This window comes from Bidens hawaiensis, unplaced genomic scaffold (genome assembly GCF_021521415.1).
Source record: "Bidens hawaiensis isolate Kalapana, Puna unplaced genomic scaffold, B.hawaiensis_p1.1 tig00022671_1, whole genome shotgun sequence".
Lineage (NCBI taxonomy): Eukaryota > Viridiplantae > Streptophyta > Magnoliopsida > Asterales > Asteraceae > Bidens > Bidens hawaiensis.
The window spans coordinates 220,762-243,926 of NW_027493536.1; the positions used below are offsets into that span (position 1 = coordinate 220,762).

The window sequence follows — 23,165 nt, forward strand, 5'->3', positions numbered from 1 at the left end:
GACTATGTTGCATGCAAACATGTGTCGAATTTTGTAGTAGATCTTGTTTTTAACGAATTATGCTTTTCGTTTTTTATCTATCAGTCTTAGAGCAAATTATGACTTGAATTTGGATTGTTTAATGCATGCATGGTTCTGGTATAATACGCCATCCGTTGTAAGTTTACTTTGTGATTGAGGGCGACTATATATCATTGTGTTTACACACTTTAGACTTCATAATCTAAATTGTAACAGCCAGAAAAGCCACTAAATTAAGATTAATAAAACCTAGACAAACAACTATAAACTTAAAATCAGATGCTTTATAAGACCCCAAGCTTAATAATGGAAACACGTAATGCCTTAATTTGAATAATTTAACAAGGCTTGAAATGTGATCACGGAAGCCCGAATGGTATGACTGATGCATATATCAAAAGAGGAAAGAACAAAGCTTGAAGAAGCATGAGGTGGGATGTGACAAGTCTATAAATGAATTCAATCCTCATTTTGCTTCACAAATCATATTAGTTTGGCTCCCATACGATCCATCTTGGGAATTAAACCATTTTGTTTGATGGTTTTAAGTTTGGTCTTAGTCTTTGATGGTGTTTCATATCTATTGCCTTATTTTGTTTTCTTTTTACGACTATCAGGGGTGAGGCGTGGTTCACCCAGTCAACCAAACTACTGACTTAATCAACCAATAAGGTAGAGTCATCTTAAAATGTACAACATAAAACTACTCATTTCAAGGGGGTGGTGTACCCAAGTACACACTCAAAAATTAACCAATATGATAATGCTATCTCAAGTCAACCAATCCATCAAGTTCACCCGAGTACATATACTCGCTCCCACTTACCCGCTACACTACTTATCCAAACCGGGGTGGTGTATCCAGGGTATTCGCTAACACTACTATGTGGGTCCGAGTAATCTAACACCCCCCCCTCCCCCCCTCCCCGCAAACCCCTCCCAAGTTTTATGTATTCTTCCTTTATAAAGAGAATCCATACAACTCAGGATTTACAAAATATACTAATTTGGTCTCAGTTTTTACACTAATATTTTACTACAACTTTTTTAATTGGATAAACCTTTCATATAATGTAACAAAATATACTAATTTATAGAGTTAATTACATGGATGTTACCTGAGTTCCTGGGTTTGCATGAATTTCATGTTTGGTCCCTAACTTTGATCAATTACATGCATGCTCCCTAGAATTTTGTAAAACATAACATGGATACTCCTTTGAATGAATGAACGTTAGTTTTTTCATTTAGTTATGTGTGAAATGACTGAATACTCCTACTAAATTACTAATTTTATAAAACATTAAAATAAACAACCACTTTGAATGGTTAACTTGGAAGAAAGTGTTAGGGTTGGGTGGCGTTAAAGTGCTGGAGAAGAAACATGTACGTCCATTTTTACTTATTTATGGTGTTTGTTTGTCATTAAGGGTATAATAGTAATTGCATACCCACTTATCTGAAAAACTTAACGTTCATCCATTCAAGGGAGTACGAGTGTTACTAGGTTCAAAATATTAGGGAGCATGCATGTAATTTATCAAAGTTAGGGACTAAACGTGAAATTCATGCAAACCACATGAAGCATCTGTGTAATTAACTCTAAATTATAACTTTTTTTAACATAATTAAAATAATCACTTAATTAAGATAATCCTACTTTTGTTTAATGTAACAAAAAAAACCCTAGCTAGCTTTTAGCCCCCGTATTACAGATTTTTTTTTCTTTTCATTAATCGTTTATAATATTGGGAATATATTTTTGGATTTAAATTTTAATTTATATAAAAAAAATTGAAATAAATTTTATATGAGGAACATTTAACCCTGGTTTGTAGCAGATAGCATTAAGATAAAAAATTAAATCAGGCATGCTTTTTATAAATTTAAGATAACGTAATATATTATTAATCTGTCACCAGTAACATCCGTTCTAAGCCTTGAATGAAGGTTGGCATGGTATTGGTAGTATGAATGATGAAGATGAAAATAGATTGGCTCGGACAGAATTCCATAAATAAAAAAGAAGGTAAGGGGTGACTTGATCTGAACCGATGGTCAATTAGAGAATAACTTATAAGAGGGGAATCGACTAGAGAATAACATATAAATTTTTTTTTATAGACAATTATATATATAGACACGACTTTTTAACATAATGAAAATAACTACTCATATATAATGAATCAGACTGTATTAAAATAAAACGAATGACTACTTTGTTTTTCCCTTTTCTTGGTAAAAAATGTTCCAAGATCATTTGAGAACATTCGAATAAGTTAAAATTTTAAAATTATTAACAATCAACTATTTTAAACATTATCTAATATATATAACTAGTTTAATCCTCCCGTGTTATGGGGGTTTATTCAAATTTTTGTTTTAATCGTTTTGATATTTTATGATAATATATTTTATTCTTTTAAAGTAGTTTTGTTTTAATTTAATACATATATATTAGTTTGTTATTATATTTTTTAGCGTTTGAGTTTTCTCAATTGGGATGTGTAGGTTTTTTAGATTTATAACAAACAAACATAAACGGAGAAGCGCATGTTGATTTTTGTAAATGAATAAACATGAACACAAATAGTTGTCTGATAAAAAAGGGGACGTTGATGTAGTTAACAATGGTGGGTAGTATCGGAAGTTAACCGGCGATGGAGATGAACAGCAACAGAGAACATGTAAATGAGTTAGATTAAATTAGGGTTTAATGATAAAAATGTTTACCAATAAATGAGATCTTATAATCAATTTGAGGGCTATTAGGGTTTGGTAAGACCCATAACCCGTGGAAATTATTCTTTAACGGTTAAGAGGTTATTTCACAAATAAATGAGATGTTATAACCCGTTTAGGAGTTATCTGGGTTTGGTGAGACCCATGACCCGCAAAAATTATTGTTTGATTATGAAAGAGTTTCATAAATATATGAGATGTTATAACCCATTTAAACACTATCCGGGTTTGGTGAGATCCATACCCACGAATTCGGGTTAAATGCATTAGAAGCCTCTATTTAGAAATTAAGCAATCTGGTGGCTCTAAAGAATGGGAGAAACAACCTGAGAGCGACACGTAGGATTTTATAGTAGACAATTATATAGATAGTTAGATAAAGAGTTTTATTGTTGCAAGGATCTCATTGGCCACTTGTGGCACCTTATTGGTGGACGACATTTGATATTTTTGTTATATTTGTTTTAGTTTCGGTCCGTAACGAATATAATGAAAAATGACTAAATGCCAATTTTGTGATTGGTTTTTAGTTCCGGTACAGTAATGGACGTGACAAAACCAACTGAATTCGCGTAGAAACACCGTTTTGTTTTAGTTTCAGTACCATATATAATGAACGTAAAAAAAACATACTTTGATTTTTTTGTTTTAGTTCAGGTACTGCAACAAACGTGACGGAAACTGATCGAATCTGATAGACTAACCGCCTCAACACACGGGATAGATAACGATCGAGTTTTACCAACGCTTGAATTTTACCGACCGACGCAAACCCTTTGGTCCACCTCGACTTTTATAATATATTGTTTTGCTTTTGCTTTTAGTTCCATTACAATGACGAACGTAACCGAAACTAACTAAATTGATCATGTCGACTACTGACTCAACGCTTAAGTTTTATCACTACCTGAGTTTTACTTACCTACCCCTTTGCAGCGTGTCTGATAAAACACTAATTTAATATTATTTAAGAGTAATTTTGCCCTTTATTGTACATAATTTTAAGATCAAATATATGTAATCGCAAAATTATATGTAATAAATGACAAACTAATCTCAAATAGTACACCGACACTAAATCTAAAACGTAATTTTGTAAACATGGAAAATAGTATCGGCATACGTTAAACTTATGATAAAAGTGGCACCAATTAGGATTAGAATATGTGTAGGTATTTACCTAAACCTTTGCATGTGTAGGTAAATATTTGTTGCTATAACACCTTGTAGTGATTGTTCTAACTTTTCTTTTCTTTTCTTTTATTGACATGGGTGAAGACGGAGGAAATCAACTATAAATACTTATAATTAGGGGTGTACACAGTTCGGTTGAAACCGTAAAACCGTTCAAATCGGTCATCGGTTTGGTTTCATGGTTGAGCTTTTTTCATAAGTTTCGGTCTATCGGTCTTAAAAATCTCAAACCGTGGCGAATGGTTTGGTTTACGGTTTATACCAAAAACCAAACCGTATAAAACCAGATCGGACCGTATAAGTTTATTATATATAATTTTTAAATTATCTTATATACAAATGTATTATTACTTTATTAGACATAATTATGTTAAACATTGTTTGAACTATAAGTGAAATATATTCATACATAAAATATATTCACAGTGAAGAAGAAAATGGCTAGGACCAATGGAACAACATGTCAATCCAAGCTTCTACATTTATTAAATTAAAATCTAAACACACTTTTCAAATCCCTAGCCCTACAGCATTTTTTTTTCTAAACTTTTTTTTTTTTCAAATTTGGGCAACTTGGGTATTAATTTTTTCCATGTAGCATTGTTACTTCTAAAATAGCTTGTTTGGACAACTCGTATTTGGCATCTTGTTAAAACCTGGAAAATTATTGGCAACTTTAGTTGTATGTCATTCTGGACAACTTGTATAAAAGCCAAACGAGCCTAAATCATGAAACTAAACTGTTACTGACGGTTTGGTTTGGTTCAGTTTGAGAATTCTATGTTTTGGTTTTGGTTTGCAAAAACCAAAAACCGTTACCAACGGTTTGGTGGCTCGTTGTTAGACATACAAATTTAACCAAGAAAACTAGACCATAAACACTCCTACTTACAATTCATGATTCTTGGTCATGTAGGTTCAGGTCATGTTTATCCCTAATGGTTAACTGGTTAGACAAATGACTTGCGGGTCAACTGGTTAGACAAATAACTATCTTAAGGGAAATGCTATATACGTCGAGTTATTTAAATATTTATGAAGTATTAAACTTTTAGTATGGCATAAACATGGAAAAGCCATGAATACAATTTAAAAGTTATATACAAATTGACGTTTTCGAGCCCGGGGTCTCACCGAAAGCAGCATCTCTATTCCTAAGGGGTAGAGGTAAGGTTGTCTGCATCTTACCCTCCTCAGACCCTACCATAAATTTGCTATTGGTGGAATTTACTGAGTATGATGATGACGATGACGATACAAATTGACGTTTTGCAACTAAATTTGTAAACTCTAAATGTAAATTTTCTTTTATTAGATTGTGTAGATAGATGTATAGTACACTATGTACTTATTGCTTAAACATATATATATATATATATATATATATATATATATATATTTATAACTTAGATTTAGGGGTGAGTACAGTTCGGTTTGGTTATTGGATGAAACCCAAACCAAAACCGAAGCTAATGGCTATTTTAGAATACCAACCGATCGGTTTTCGGTCATTCAGTTGTCGATTATTTTTTTGTTTTCGGTTATTTTCGGTTTTTTTTATTATGAGTAGACATTAAAAGAAAGAAAGAATTTAAAAAAATAGTGTACCTCATATGTATCGAATCCAAAATACAAAAATAGGCACGTGTTACATGGAACCAAATAAATACAAAGTTGTTTGAGTAATAGAGTTTAAAATTCAACAAAGTTCTTAATTAAAAAAACACTAAAGGTTTGGCCTGAATCTTCATTCATTATCTTATTCATCTTCAAAGTTTAGACCAATCTTCATCATCTTCATAATTTTCATCACCGACAATGGTAGATTCTTTTGGTGTTTTGTTTCCGGTCAAAACATCTTAAAAAAACACGTAGAAAACATATGTTCGATTAATTGGTTCGGATTAGTTTTTTGAAAATGGATAACCGAACCTAAACCCAAAAATCGGTTTTTCGAAAAACTAAAAAATTAACCATCGGTTAATGTTTTGGTTCGGTTTTTTCGATTTTTTTTGTTATCGGTTTTGGTTAGTTCGGTTTTCTGCTCACCCCCTACTTAGACTATCCTGTGTATCACACGGTCTCAAAGCGAGTTCACAAATAAAAAAGGAAAATAGTAATTCACCTTTTAACAAAATTTCAAACCATTTGGTCCTGTTCTTATTTGATAAAACAGTTTGATTTTATATGCAAATCTATTATTCATACAGGTTTACTTTTTCTAAAATAAAAGGCACCTTTTGGTTTGTTAGTTTTCAAACTCAAAACATTGTGTTTTGCTTATCGATTTTGCCAAATTTTTCAGTCCCAAATGTTGGCCAATATTTGTTTTGAGCTATTTTTAGTTCTGTTCAAATTCACAGTTAATCGACCCGTTTAAAACCTATTAATCGAATCCGCCATAGCCAATAGGTACGTTATGGTTATCGATTAACTGACATGTTGTTTATGATTATGATTTTGAGCCAAACCTAACTGTTGCACGTACACCCCTCTGAATGTTGTTATAATTTGAAACTTGATTTTCTAATTCGCACAGAATAAAAAGAGATGATAACTGACATATGAATAGTACTTCACTTAGCAGTTAGCACTCCATCCCTTATCAGCAATCCCATCACGCAAAAATCAAGTAACTACCAATCAAATCTTCTTTCTGTAACTCAAACTTTTATTCTGACACTTAGATTTCGTCTTCTTTTAACGGTGTTCTGGAAAACAGTTAACACTTGAGAACTAGCCATACATTCATTCATGGCGTTATTGGCGGCCAAATTGTGTGACAACAACAGTAACTGTAATAAGGCGTTTTGATCTTTCTTTTCATTGTGCAGTTGATTTGTCTCTGAAATTCAGAAGACGTTATTGGATATTATTTTAATGTTGACAGGACCAATTAATTCCCTGAAAGTCAGTTATTACATTCATGTCTGTCTCTCTTATCTTTTAACTCCTCAACAAGTCATGTTCCCCATCAAATTATTATATTGGGTGCAAATCACTTCTGTGTCTGCTGATGTGTGTGTCATTAGTTTCCACTTGACATATATTTCTCAACAAAAGAAAATTAAAATAAGTTATTACCTTGTCTTTTTTATTATCAAAGCTTTTTGCACTAGTACCCAACTTCAATTTTTTAAAAGAGTCTAATTACATCTCCTCCGTTATTTTGTATCATATAACTTCATTAAAAATAATTTATCAAACTTTCTCTCTTAGTTTTAAAAAACCTTTTACATCACATACCTTGTTTATCTTTATATTACTTACACTACTAGAAAATAAGTCATTTTTTCACGACGAATTTCATTAGAAATTTGTTGGAAAACCCACTTTCTCACAATTTTCCAACAAAACAAGTTTGTGAGAAAAACACGTGCTTGAAAATCATTTTCAACCATTTTCCATACAAAGTTCCTACAAAAGTATGTTGTTGCAAACTTCCTACGACTTTCCTACAAAAGCTATTTTTTTGATATGCAACACAGCTGTAATTACAAACCCGTATTCGTTTTTATACACTCACAATAATTTGACAAATGATAATCGTAGTTTTTCATATTTAAAAAGCCACTGTAACGAATTGGTGGTATAGAAAAATGATGGAGGATTGAAGGGAATATAGTTAGTTTTAGTTAAATTTTTTTAATTTAAATATATGTAAAGAGTTGATGGATAAAATATGAATGCTCTTAATAATTTGTTATATTATATTTATATAATACAAACAAGAAGTTTGATGTCGCAAAGCCCCCAAAGTTTCGATTGGGCAACTTTGCGGCACCGTATTGGTCATTTTTGGTTTGTTTTAGTTTCGGTCCGTAATAAACGTCGCGAAAACCCACCGAATTAATGTAAATTTTTATTTTGTTTTGTTTTAGTATCGATATCGTAACAAACATGATGGAAACCGAACGAATTCGAGTAGACTCAACGAGCTTTGTTTTAGCTCCGGTAAAGTCACGAATGTAACATAAACCAGCCGAATTTGTGTAGACTAATTGCCTTAATGCCCGGGATCAATAACGATCGGGTTTTACCAACGTCCGAGTTTTACCGGCTGACGCCACCCCATTGGCCCGCCTCAAATTTTATCATTTTATTTTGGTTTTAGTTCTGGTACAATAACACATGTAACGAAACTAACCGAATTCGCATCGATTACTTCCTCAACACTTTTGACAGACAACGTTTGGGTTTTACTATTACCGTTGCGCTGGTAAAACAGTAGTTATTAATAGTTGTTGCACGTTAAATGTTAGCGTCTCCATATTTAAAAAAAAATGGAACATAATTTGTCAAGGACAGTCGGTTGTATTAGAGGAAACATTATCTTTATATTATTTGGTTTGATTTGGTCATAATATTGATCCTCAATTATAGGAGTCAGTTGATGATCATAGTGCTATTTATTCTATTGTAATCGGCTGTTAGCCAATCAATCAAAACAATTCAGTCATTCCATTATCTTTCATGGTAATCAGAGCCAAACCTCCCAAACCCTAAATTTTTTTTCTGTCGGCAGCCATGACCAGAACCGACAGTTCCTCCTCCTCCACCAATACTCCACCTACTGACAAACAACCCTTACACCCTCCCTATACCGTCACCACATCAACAACAAAATAAACACTCTTGATGGTAAGAAAGTCACATATTCTGCCTGGGTAAAGCTCTTCAAGCTCCATGCCCGTGCCTACAAAGTTCTTCATCATATCGATGGCACTGCCGCACCCGCAGAAACCGACCCAACATTCTCTGTATGGTCCGAAATTGATGCACTCATTTTGCAATGGATCTACAGCACATTATCCGATGTACTACTTGCACGGGTACTCGACACAGACATCACGGCTAGAGCCGGTACGATCTCAAACACCACTCGTGACACGGCTCTGGTGCACACCAATGGACCGGTTCAGTCTGACCAGCTACGATCTCCCTACCCCAACGGGTATCGAGGTCGACACTATGACCCGGCTAAAGCCGCCAGGGGTCGTGGCCAATCTTCTCGTGGGGGAAGGCAAGGTGGAACTTCCAGGTCTCCTGCCCCTAATACTCACCCTACATCGAACTCCTGGAGATCCCAGTCCCCTCAAAACCCTACGGGTCACCCACCGACCCAATACCAACAGCCCAACCACACCCAACTACAACTACCCACCACAACCTTCCTGGACCCCTCCACCCACACCGTACCTCTCTCACCCATCTTCCTATCCCCAACAGTTTTCGGCCCAACACACTTCTCCCCATCAGGCCCATTAGCCCAGCAAACCAACTCGCAACCTCCTCCAGGATTCGATCACTACCCCGGAAATGCTCTCTGCCCCACCGACATTGGAGTTGCACTCTCCACTCTAAGCTTAAACTATTATGATCCTCAGTGGAACATGGATACCGGGGCCTCCGCCCACATCTCATCCGATCCAGGTACTATTCTTACCCCATCTTTATTACCTCCAAGCCCTATATTCGTTGGTAATGGTCAACGTTTACCGGTTATGGGTTCCGGTAATGGCATACTCACCCTCCCTAACAAAACATACACCCTCAACAACATTGTCCATGCCCCAAGTGTTATTAAAAACTTGTTATCTGTACGTAAAACTATTGATAATCAAGTTTCCGTTGATTTTGATCCTTTTGTTTTTTCTTTGAAGGACCTCAAGGATGGACGGTTCCTTTCCCGCCACAATAGCACTAGAGACCTATACCCCTTCACCAAGCCAGAATTTGCCTTGCATTCCTCCACTACTACTTCACCATGGCATGATCGCCTCGGACATCCCGGAGCGAACTTGTTAGATCATCTGCAACGCACTTTTAATATTTCTTTTAATAAAACTGTTGCTAAATCTATTTGTTCATCTTGTTAAATTGCAAACAGTAAACGATTGCCATTTATGGATTCAGTTTCTAGAACTTTTAAACCATTTGATATTATTCATTGTGACTTGTGGACATCACCTGTCATTAGCAACTCAGGTTATAAATATTATATGGTTTTGGTCGACAACTTTATACACTATGTTTGGGTCTACCCACTTAAATACAAATCCGATACATACACCACCTTTACAAAATTTCACAAACTTATACAAACCCAGTTTCACTTACCCATTAAAACCTTTCAGTGTGACCTTGGCGGAGAATTCAATAATAATCACTTTAAAACATTTGCCGATCAAAACGGTCTCCTATTTCGGTTCTCTTGCCCTCAAACCTCTTAGCAAAATGGTCGGTCGGAACGCATGATCCGCCGCCTAAATGACATCATAAGAGCCCTTTTGGTCCATGCTCACCTCCCGCCCACATTTTGGGTCGAGGCTCTTCACACCACAGCCTACCTACACAACATTTTACCTACCACACGCCTAAATTTTCAAACACCCGCCTTTGCCCTATATCTCCGTCATCCCACATATGACCACATTCGAATCTTCGGATGTGCTTGCTATCCCAACATGACTGCCACTACAGCCCACAAACTCCTGCCCCGTTCTACACGATGTGTGTTTCTAGGCTACCCATCCGACTTCCGTGGCTATCGATGCTATGATCCAATTACTGGCAGAGTACACCTCTCTCGCCATGTAGTATTCGATGAACACACCTTCCCTTTCACAGACCTACCTCCTACACCATCCTACAAATTTCTTGATGACCCCACCCCATCACTCCCCAATTTTTCCCATCCATTTACCGTACTGCCCAACCCCCGTCCACATCTTTCAACCCAAATAACCCCAACCTCAACTCATCCTCTACTGAACCCACTTCTCCTTCCCCACCAGTGGTTTCCACTGCCACCACCCCACCTTCACCAACTCCAAATACCACTATAGTTCAACCCAACCACACTCCACAGCCCTCTACATCTCCCCTCACCATCCCCTCATACCATTAACGCCCACCCCATGCAGACCCGCGCCAAAAGTGGCATCTCCAAACCGAACCCACAATACAATCTCGCTGCCACCACCAACATTTCACCTGTCCCGCACTCTAACACCAAAGCCTTATCGGACCATAACTGGTTACGTGCTATGAACGATGAATTTAGTGCATTGCAGGCTAATAATACTTGGGAATTAGTTCCTCGGCCTGTCAACAACCCCGTCATCCGATCTATGTGGTTATTCCGCCACAAATTCAATGCCGATGGCAACTTGAAGCGCTACAAAGCCCGTCTGGTGTGTAATGGAAAATCACAGACGGTAGGTGTTGATTGTACCGAGAAGTTTAGCCCGGTGGTTAAACCAGCAACTATTCGTACGGTTCTATCCCTTGCTGTATCAAGCTCTTGGCCGATACACCAGTTGGATGTCAAAAACGCTTTTCTCAATGGCACACTTCAAGAAACTGTTTACATGCATCAACCACCTGGCTTTGCAGACACCAACCATCCGAATCACCTCTGCCGTCTAAAGAAATCTCTATACAGCTTAAAGCAAGCTCCGCGGGCATGGTATTCGCGGTTTTCAACTTTCCTTATATCCTTGGGGTTTCGAAGCAGCAAGTGTGATACATCTCTTTTTATCTACACCAATGGCAGTCAACGAGCATACCTTCTACTCTATGTAGATGATATTGTACTCACAGCTAATCAACCCACTCTTCTCACACGTATCATCACCTTGTTGTCTAAATAATTCGCCATGACAGACTTGGGGTCCTTACACCACTTTCTCGGCATTACAGTCACTCGGGATCATCAGTCGGTATACCTTGCCCAATCTCAATACGCTCGCGACATCCTTCACCGAGAAAATATGACCGCCTGCAAACCATGCCACACCCCGGTGGACACAAGCTCCAAATTAAGTGCCAACGCAGGTTCTCCTTTACCTGATGGCACCCTATACTGCAGTTTAGCCGGCGCCCTTCAATACCTTACCATCACCAGGCCAGACCTCTCATATGCCGTACAACAGATTTGTTTGTTTATGCATGCTCCGCGGGACTCACACTTTGACTTCATGAAGCGGGTGCTTCGCTACATTCACGGCACCATTGACCTCGGACTCCGCCTGTCCATTTCCCACGACCACAGCTTAACTGCATACTCGGATGCCGACTGGGGAGGCTGCCCAGACACTCACCGATCCACTTCTGGTTATTGTATTTTCCTCGGTGATAACCTCATCTCCTGGTCATCGAAACGCCGGCCGACAATCTCGAGGTCTAGTGCAGAAGCAGAGTACTGGGGAGTCGCAAATGCAGTTGCAGAAGCTACCTGGCTCCGAAACCTGCTCCTTGAGCTTCAAGCCCCGCCCCGCAAAACCACCGTCGTTTTCTATGACAACATATCTGCCATCTACCTATCTGGAAATCCTATCCAACATCAACGTACAAAGCATGTGGAAATGGACATCCACTTCGTCCGTGAAAAGGTTCAACTCGGTCAGATCAAAGTCCTTCACCTCCCATCTTCGGAACAATATGCCGACATCTTCACCAAGGGCCTTCCAAGACACTCTTTCGAGACGTTTCGAGCCAGCTTAAACGTCGTTGCATATCCACGTTCAAGCTGAGGGGGAATATTAGAGGAAACATTATCTTTATATTATTTGGTTTGATTTGGTCATAATATTGATCCTCAATTATAGGAGTCAGTTGAGGATCCTAGTGCTATTTATTCTATTGTAATCGGCTGTTAGCCAATCAATCAAACAATTCAGTCATTTTATTATCTTTCAGGTTGAACCTTCTTCTTTTTTATTGGTTTTTATGCATGTTCTAATAAACATTGAGGATATTTAACATTACAAAAGGAAAAGAAAACATATGTTCTTTTTTTCTTAAAAACCTACACCTTAAAATATAATTACACATTTTTTTATACGATTTCTTATAAACATAATCACACTACATAATAGAGTGAACGAGTTTTAACCAAACAAACTAATTCTAGGCTCTACTTAATTGAAACCTAAAATAAACGAAATTAATTAACCTTAAAAGTTGTGGACCTTATGTGAGCTTGAGGCCCAAGGTTCAGCTTATTTTATCATACACTTGAGCTGTTGAACTTATAAAACACGATATTGCGTAAACATTATGTGACTTTTTATTAATAATAAATGAGAGCATAATATAGACTAAAACGAAACTCTTGATGGGTGTATAAAAAACACCCAAATCTTAATTTTACTCAAAACAAGGAAGCAATTAATTGCTGTATTAAACAAACTTTATCTTAAATATTAATATAAACATAAACTAAACTTAAACGTACTCTTAAGGAAACTAAATTGCTCCTCAAACTCCTTAAAAACCGCCGTTAAGATTTTCCACACCATAATTATACTTTCGTATATATTAGTCATTCGGGTCCTTCAAGTTAGTACGTATTGCACCAATTTTTAGACAAGCCATCCTTAGTTATACGTATATTGGTTTATCAAATACCACCAAATCAAATCACTACATGATCAAACGTCGTTATGCGTATGATCAATGATCTGGTTCTCAACACTATATATATAACAAGAAATATTGATCACACCAAGCTAGAGTCGCTTACAGGCTATGTTGGCATTCAATTAAATCCTTAAACCTTTTTTTCTCTTGTACAAAGAAAGATAAAATGATTTTATTTCTTTTTTTCTTAATTTATCAATTAAATCTCTAAATTTTATCGGTCTTCTTTTAAAATCAACTACTTGTATGTAGGTTGAATAAGACAATAAGTTGAAAAGATTATACCATTGCATAAAAAAAATAAGAGACATAACCATTTATTTTGTTATAGTGGTTGGACTATAATTATCAACATAAAACTAAATTTTACATTCAAATTAAAGCTATAGTAAGATCAAACATTCAAATTATGAGCTCTTTCATAAATCTGCAAGAGATACATTAAACGTACAACATCCTCAACAGTGCATGGATGGATATATCATTAAATCAAAGAAATGCTCAAACTTGTCCATTTCTTTTTTGGTGGAAAAGCGAAGATGTAAAATTACAATAGGAGTTAAATGTTTTAACTGGATCGAAGTTAAATGGGTTAAGCAAAGATTGCATGATGAACCCAAATGGTTATCACTATGTCCGGCCATTCAAACCCATTAGACTAACTTTAACAGATATAATTAAACTAACTTCAACAGATATAATGCTACAATTTAAGAATCAAGTACATAAACGTTTTCTGAATTAGTGTCATAAACGTCATCTTGTGGTAATTGGATTTACTGACAAAAGTCACAAAATGAAAATTTGGAACAAAATCTACTCGAGTTAACAGGTGTGGAGTATACACTTTATCAAGCCTATTCTGATTTTAAACACCATATGTATCCTCAAGTGTTTTACAGGACAATTAAGGCCCTTTAATATTGGTGGGTTCCAAAGGGCCACAGTGCACTTGGTGCGTTTGCAACGAGACCTGACAAGGCTCAGGACCTGATCCTCTAGCTTTCAATTTGCCTTAAAGAAACTGTGATGGAAATGTTTCATATATACATGGCTAGTTATAAGTTGCATAATAATGATCATTGGGAACTAACGAATATCACTAGTGATAACTGAGATCAGGGGCAACTATGATCAGTGGCAACTATGCATCAATGGAAAATGGTCGTCGGTAGCAACTTGGTTCAACACTAACAAGTTGCTTCACAGGTGAGTTAGGTTGATCAGTGGCAACCCAGACTAGTGGTCTTACTTATGGAATTTTTTGCTGAAGATTTCATCTTTCATCGATTATAACCGAACTGTCTTACTATTTCATGATGTGCTGCAATGTTTCTCCCAAATCGTTGAAATAGTTCAATCTGTCTATAATGGATTCATTTGGTCTGATTTAAATACAAATTACAATTTCGATTTCATATAAAAAACATCATCATTGTTTGCATCATGATGTTTTAAACATCTGAAATGCATAATATAACCTTGATAGTTATGAGTCAATACTTTATAAGACATTTAAGGTATAGATCATCTAGAAAATGGAGCTAAATAACGATTGTTAAATCCTTACATGCAATAAATCAAAGATCTCAATTAATCAAGTTCGTTAATATTTAGTCATAATTATGGGCTTACATATTTAAACTCCAGATGATCCATCAAATATTCTTGGTGGAGATCACAATCTTCTCACTCAACCTACATTCTGTTATCCAAACAATTATACAACAATCACTTTGATCAAGCTTAATCCAATTCGGTAAAAAGTAGATATGTGTGTCAGTAGGTGAAAAACTATTTAATATACCTGATCTTGTGAATCTAAACATGGCTGCTTGTGAACTAATGCAAATTTAGGAAACTTGTGTACTTGACTTGGGAGCTTAGATCATTTGGCACAAGAACATTGTGCTGATAGCCATACAACACAGAAGATGACATAGGGACTTTTGGTTTCATAATTGACTCACCAGTCCTTTCATTACACTCCTTTTTTGATTCAATCTGACTCCAAAAGCTTGATTGTTGTGTTAAATTTGATGGACTTAGAGAATGGTAGCAATCACGCATAACATTCTTTGACTCGTTATCAAGCTTTTTAGTTTGCAGTTTTTCTTTAGTCCTTTCCCTAGCTCTTGCTCTCGCCTCAGCCCTTGAATGATTCACGTCAACTACAGATCTATATTTTCGCTTCTTTTTTCCGTCTACATACTTGGGTGTTGGTTTCTTCTTTTTCCCCTTATCTTCTTCATCTGATCTTGTCTTGAGGGTTTCTTGAAAAACAACTTCACATTTATCAGTAGCACCAGGAGATGAACAGTGTTTCATTTCTTCAACCAACTCCTTAATTGCGGTTTTCGACTTGGTGAAGAGCCAATCAAGGGTTTTGCTTGCTTTGTCAAACCCTAGTAAATCTTGAAGATAAAAGAACTTTCTTGCAACATCAATGGACATTCTGACCCTCCTATCTCTAGGGCCTTGAGCTGTGTGGATCTTGCTGTGGCCATCTTTCTTCATGTTTGGGACCTTTTTCTTAGAGGGATAAATTACTGACTCTAAAAGATTACTGTTGTCATCAGAATAATGAAACCCTGAGCCTTTACAAGGCTGCTGATGCTGCATCTGCTGAGGAGGAGGAGCAAGAGTGTTGTATGCATGATAAAAACACTCTCCATTGACACACTGGTTGTTATGGTGGTGGAGGTGGTGGTGATAGTGGTGATGGTTGAAGTGAACACCGTCTTTTTCAAGGTCAAAGAAAGAGGTGGAAGGAGGAAATACATGGATGGAAGGAGGAAGCTGTTGAACATGGTTTGAGGAAAACATCGAATATTTTAGAAACAAATACTGGAAAATATTAATAATTAATTGAGAGGTTCTGCCATAGGTTGGTTGATTCAAGTCTATGGAGGCTAGTTTGAATGTGAAGATTTCCTCACCTTCTAATCGCTTTGCATCTCCCCTTTTAGGGCACAATTTAAGTGCTCGTTTTTATTTCCCAAAATGCTAAAAACCTTTTTAGTACTTCACCCTAAAAGGACCACAATGGCATGTATCGAAATAAATACCAATAATTAAATATATAATCATATCCACTAAAATTATTGATAGTCTCAAAAGCATAGAATATATGCATGTCATACATTTATCCTAGAAGATAGAGAGACTACTTTTAAAGAGTACCCAACTCCAAAAACCGTACATGGACATGAGCGGTATAGAATAAATGAAATGTGTATTCTGTTTTCTAATTCTGGCGTGAAGCAATGAAATTTCAAACTTCTTCGACGATAATGAGGACTCATGGTTCATACGTTATCTAGATCTAGTCTTATAATTATAGTCGATTATGGTCAATTAGGGTTACTATGTGTTATTGTGTGTTTTGAGAGAACAACCGGACAGAGTTTGGACACTGGATCTTACATAAATGATTGATTTGTTAATTAGAATATAGATTACAAACTATATGTAGTTCATGCTCATTCTCTAAGCATACTTAGCGAATGCCATCACATACACTACACCATTCACTAACATCCATAGCAAGTGGCCTCTAATAAACTAAACCCATACACTGACATATCCAGCGTATGGCCTACACAGCTTAAACCCCCATTCGTTAGAAAAACCCTAGCGAATAGGCTTACCATAATTACATTTTAGTCCCTCGACTATTACAAAAGACCAAAACTAGTTAAGCAAAGACCGAGACGACTTAATATTCATCAACAAACTCCCCCCATCTCGTGATTTGTCTTTATCACTTCAAAAAGCTCTGAAATTGATTCCAAAAGCAAAACAAGTTTTTATAACACGCTGAAACTGCATTGCAAGCTCGTTATCTTTGTTGTTAACCCATCTGATTTGATTCTTGAAAAGCACATGAATATCAGCCTCAGACAGGTTCACGAGCCACCTCGAATCAAAGATTCGAATAAATCTCACACAATCTCCTATACCCAGCACAATCACAGCTTCACTCGTCTTATCATTGTAGTACCAACGGTTAAAATCCTTATGAAAGTCATGTGGCATGACTTTCAAAGGAATTTTCTTTAAAGTACACGGCGGCTTCACATTTAATACAAGTTTTCTCCACCCAGTTTTTGCATCAAGCTCATATATTATTTGACGTTTAGGAACCCGGGGTCTTGAAAAACTTGAAACCATGATTAACTTCATGAACCAAATGCCATTAGAACCCTATGTATGTCATAAACATGATTTACATAAGTTTTGATGTTAATAGATTGTTAGCAAATTCGTATATGCTTCTTAACGTGATTGTATCATGATGATAACAAAGTATTTTTGATCGATTTTGGTTCTAAGATGTAGTACTTTGAGTCTAGTTACAATAAAGGTAAATTATGTGATTTTTAGACGAGTTTTGAATAATGCTTATGAATTTACAAGTGCATGTGTCAAAGCTGTTTTAGGGATTGGTTCACTAACCAGGATTCCCGACATCATAACTTTCTTTTGACAAGTCTAAATGAGTTGGTTCTACTTCCTCAACTTGATATTTTGAGTTAGGCATTGGCCTTGCTCAATTTTGTTGAGTATTAGATACTTAACCAAATCAAAACTTTATATTACACATTAGATAAGTTGTTGTTACCTTATGGTGTTAGTAGATTTTTCTTGATTTTTATGTGTATTGGAAATATATAGAAAAAAAATGTTTTAAAACCCTAAGATATGTGGTCTTCTGTGATAAAGTTTTTAAAACAAAACTTTACGATTTGATCAGCTAATAAAATCCGTATTCGCATGTCAAATTCTGCCATTATAAATAAGAATATGATTTGTGCTAAACGATGGTACGTTTGATCTATTGGTTTATACTTGGCTAACGGTTCATGTTAAAACTTCATTAATTAAACTATTGAAATTAATGTACTCACTAACAGGTTATCGGGTTAAACTTGTTTGCATGTGAGTCATTGCGTGAACTCTAGGACAATGAGATTGTTGGGCACTTTTTTTTGATCAAATTGCATGAACACACGCACTTATGGGATTACTTGTAATACGTAACCGTTAGTGCGAAACCTGGTTTATATTTGCTATTTATTTAGCACGCAAATCTAAGGTAAGTTTCACGACCTCTATCTTTTACATACTAGTTTCTCGATGGAGGAAACATATACGCAAATATTGTGAGAGTTTGTTATACGGTAGTATTACATGTGTACTACAGTGTACACACTACAAAACCGAAAGTCCTTACACTCTCGAATTGTTTATATACAGTGTATAACGAGGAAGTTTCAGTAGAACTATTGGGTTTGACGAACCCCACCCGGGTTGGTTGTGCTAGCACGACCGGGAGTCAACAACGGGTGTAAATTGTCCTAACACATTGCCATTGTTTGGTAAGACATGGCGAAAGATAAACAAACTAAACAGTCAGCTTCAGTTGTGAAACACTGTTAGTAGCATGCACATAGATTGGATATCACATATTTACTTTGATTTTATTGGTAACGCTTGAAACATTTATTCACTTATAAAACATGTGAACTTATCCAACTATTGCGTTGACTAGGGATGAGCAAATTCGAGACTGTTACCGATTGGTATCAGTACCTGTACCGAAATGGTACCAATTTAGTACCGTCGGTATCGAATCGGTACCAAAGTTTTGAGATTTAGTATCGGTACCGGTATTTCCCGATATTTTTTACCTTCAATACTGGTACCGTCCCAGTACCGGTACCGAACCAAAGATTTCGGTACCGGTACCAAAATTTGTGATTTTCGGGACCCGGGCCGGTACAGTACCTATCTCATGCCTAGTGTTGGCACTTTAAGCATATCTTCCTCAGGTTGCTAAGGCACACTTTATGATTTAGGATGCATCATGGTCTCACAGTTATCTTCAAACAACTAAGCATGATTTGATTTATGTTGTTTTAGTGTCTGGGGCCTTGTTGTGCAATAATATTTTGAACATTTGAACATATTTTTGTTTTTACGCTTTCACAAACGCAACTTACATTGTGACAATATTTTCTTATGTTAATGAGTAACCGTTAAATGGTATTTAAACTTATTAAACGGTTGTTCAGTATGAAAATTGGCTAGATCCTATTATGTCACACACCTTAAGGTAAAACCGCTAAACCTAATACCAGCTTGATTTCACCTATAAAAGTTATATAAGTCAAGTACGCATAGTTGTCAGATCTGTCGTGTCATGGAATGATACCAGTCGCATGCCCCAGTTAGCATACGAGTCCTATAAGCTTACACTACTTGTGCAATGTCTAGTTTTGTGTGTCAAATATCATTCTAGCTATTTATTTTATGCGTAAAAAGATAGTATCGATTATTTGATACGATACTAGATTCGCCAATAATTTGACACGACACAAGATTCAGCCTATTAATTGACGCGGCACAAGATTCTGCCTATTATTCAGCACGATACAAGTTTCTATATCATAGCTTACAAGCGGAGGAGGTTGGTCGTCATACAGTTTTAGTCAAGAGCACCGCTACTAATTTTTGCAAGTAGCCTTGGATTCTCTGTGGAGAATGGAGTGATTTGGCAATTTGTGTCATTTGATGTGTAAACTTTTATTTACTTCCTTTTTGATTGTTTACTTATTTTTTTTGTTTAGTGAGTTTGGTTGTTACTTACCTTGGTTGTTTATCATATAATAAATATAATTGTAAGGAAATGTAAACAACAAAGAAAACAATGTGAGCATTGACCAACCACACGCTAATGAAGGTAAACCATAACACTCTACTCATCTTCCTATCATTATCACCACCTTACACTCAGAAAAAAAAGGTTGTTCTTTATTACTTACAGTAATATCCATGTCCCTTTTTCAGTCATTTGTTTAGTTTTATTTAAAAGTATTAGCATAAATAGTTAGAAACTCTGATAATTAATTAATAATTTCAAAAACATACCGATCGTTTAAACACATACAAGTTATATAGGTGTGTACCCATTTAAATGCGTTTTGACCCGATAATAAGACCAACGGACAACTATATATATAACTTGTGATGATCCGAATCATATAGTTTTCAACTAGTGTCCGGACAGTATAACAAGATCTCTGAATAATGAAGATATAAAAAAACAATATAAGAAAGTTGCATAATTTTCTATTTAGATTTTATGAGAACCCTTAATTTATTCATTTTTTAAAATATCAACTTGTAGCTGTTTGGTAATCTTGTGATGAATTATTAAGAGGCCTGACTTATTAAGGGTAGCCTCTGAATCATTCATCATGTTTTGAAACTTCCCATTAGGATGCTTTATAAGTATTAAGATGTGTCTTTTTAGTGAATGAAACACGCTCTATCTCTAAATGACTCACGCATATCCTTTTAACAAAATCATTAAAAGACTACCAAACAACCCTTAACTCCTTAAACCTTAAGGGCATCTCCAAATGGTATAGAGAGGTTTGTAACACAAACTCTCTCTCTCTCTCTCTCTCTCTCTCTCTCTCTCGTATTTATCCACTATCTCACTCACTCAAACCTTCTTCTCTCTCCTTTCTTCTTACCTTTTCTTCACAGAAACCGTATTGAATTTTCAACACCCTTTCTCCTTCTCTCTCTTCACATGATATAGTTAAGCAATCCCATTAGAGATGCTCTAATTTTCATGAATAACACACCATGTGTTCCCTCTAATTATTTAAAATTATTCGCCTTATATAGCTTAGATACATCCACTAGGTGACTAAACAGGTAACCCATTTTGATATTTTTAACGTGTTTTCTATTAATATATTTGTTTTTTTAAACGTTGACTTTCTTGTTTAATAGGCCATCGCACTCTTCAAATTTGAAAAGCTCTGTTTTCCCATTCTAGTGAGATTATATTGTCTTAACTATGCGCCTATATTGTTTTCCCATTCTAGTGAGATTATATTGTCTTAACTAGGCGTGTAAAATTTGGTTTTGGAGAGCTCTGTTTTCCCATTCAAGTGAGATTATATTGTCTTAACTAAGCTCAGCTGGCTTCAGAATTTGGCTTGGGCGTTCCCCCAGAAAACCATACCGCATGCTGACACTTGACGATCGTTATGTAACAACGGGAATTTTTTTCTCTTACGTAACATACGGTGGGACGAAAACTCGGATGAACTTGGAGTTTTTCTAATCGACAATCTCGCAAGCCTTAGAAAAAATTCTCCATTGCCATAATTTAAAAATGTGACAGAATTAGATATCGAACTTGGGTCTCCGCTAGAGAACTCAAGTCCCTGCAAGTAGGTCATAAGTGAGTGGAGATTTAAGAGAATATGAAAGTGGTAGGATGGTGTCAAATCAGATATTATGATGGATCGAACAAGAATAGAAAGTCCAGAAGTAAGAGCGGATATGAGAACGACTCTTTCTTCTCCTTTTATGGGATTTCAAGACTTTTCTAGTAATTTCTTGCTTGTCATGTCATTTTCTTTCTTTCCCTCGTTTCAGAATTGTTATGCCTTCGTAACTTTCTCTTGTTTATAAAAATTAGATAAAACAAATAAATTAGGTTGACAAGATTTAAAATTTCAATATATATTTTGTAAGTTAATTTAAAACAATATCAAGTTAAGAACGTGAAAAACTTAAAAAAGATATAGTTTGTTGGTTAGAATAAAGGGCCCACAAAATTTTGAAACTTAACAGAAAGATTCATGTTCTCAAGACAACTCCTTATCTGGATTGTCCATTTGTCACCAACATTTTACATGAAATCATGTGTTATATAACTCGAAATTTTTACAACTTCATTGTGTATTCGATATTTAAGACTATATATATTACATCAAACAAGGGCAAATTAATACACTCATTTTTAAGTAATTTACAACACTTAAAGCATGAGGTACATGTGTTAGTAAGGGTAAACATGTCTTTTAAACACAATACATTCAACTTACAAGTTTGGTCCCTCATCTTTAACCATATTATGTTTTTAATTTAACTTGTAAACTAACTTTCCAACCATGATTTTTAAACGACTATAGCATTTTCATACGTTAATATTTTTATAAACAAATTGCACCATAAAAAACGAGAATTTTATTCTCTTTAATTTGGATATGATATTGTTGTAATTTTTTTTCATTTTAAATAAATTAATATGTTACGTAGGGGTGTTCAGTGTCGGTTTTGGTTAAACTTGTGAGTCCAACCGTTAATACTGATTTTTTGTCGTCCAAAACCAAAATCAACCATTGAAAGTTGAAACCGAATCGTAACTAACGGCCTGGTTCCAGTTTGGTTTCACAGTTTGAACTTTAATAATAAATTTAGTTTAAAATAATTAATAATTTAAATGTACCATCAATTTTAACTAGAAACCAACATAATATGGTACTTGAGATGATCATAAATAAAAAATGATAATTTTAGCCAAATAAATGGTAAATATTAATGGAAGATATAGGACGTGAAATAATAACAACAAAGATTACAAAAGGAATCATATTGCAATTAGGTTAATTTACAATCGTTTCCGGTTTCATATGGCCGGTTGCCGATGTAAACCGCGAACCAACCATTCACTACGTTTTGAAAATTTTGAAACCGACCAACAAATCGAAAGTAAAAAAGAAAAAGAAAAAAGAAGTCAAACCAATGATCGATTTAAACGATTTCAAGGTTTTAACCGAACCATAAACACTTATATTTGTACGTGATTAACATATTCAAACACCCGCTGCATCGCGCGGGCACCCATCTAGTTAGATAATAATATATACCTAATCAACATGACTTGTTCCTAAGACTACTCTCATTGGTAA

The 23,165-nt window shown here is 35.6% G+C and overlaps 1 protein-coding gene across 1 annotated transcript; it reads right to left on the bottom strand.

The window, feature by feature from the left end:
- Nucleotides 1-15,016: 15,016 nt before the first annotated feature.
- On the bottom strand, nucleotides 15,017-16,404 carry LOC143566000 (uncharacterized). The gene has a single exon (XM_077052802.1). The coding sequence runs from the start codon at nucleotides 16,207-16,209 to the stop codon at nucleotides 15,226-15,228; it is 984 nt and encodes a 327-aa protein (XP_076908917.1). The 5' UTR covers nucleotides 16,210-16,404; the 3' UTR covers nucleotides 15,017-15,225.
- Between the last annotated feature and the right edge of the window lie 6,761 nt (nucleotides 16,405-23,165).

Coding starts and splice junctions, on each gene's coding strand:
- LOC143566000 (XM_077052802.1), bottom strand. CDS start 16,209: ATGTTTTCCTCAAACCATGTTCAACAGCTTCCTCCTTCCATCCATGTA.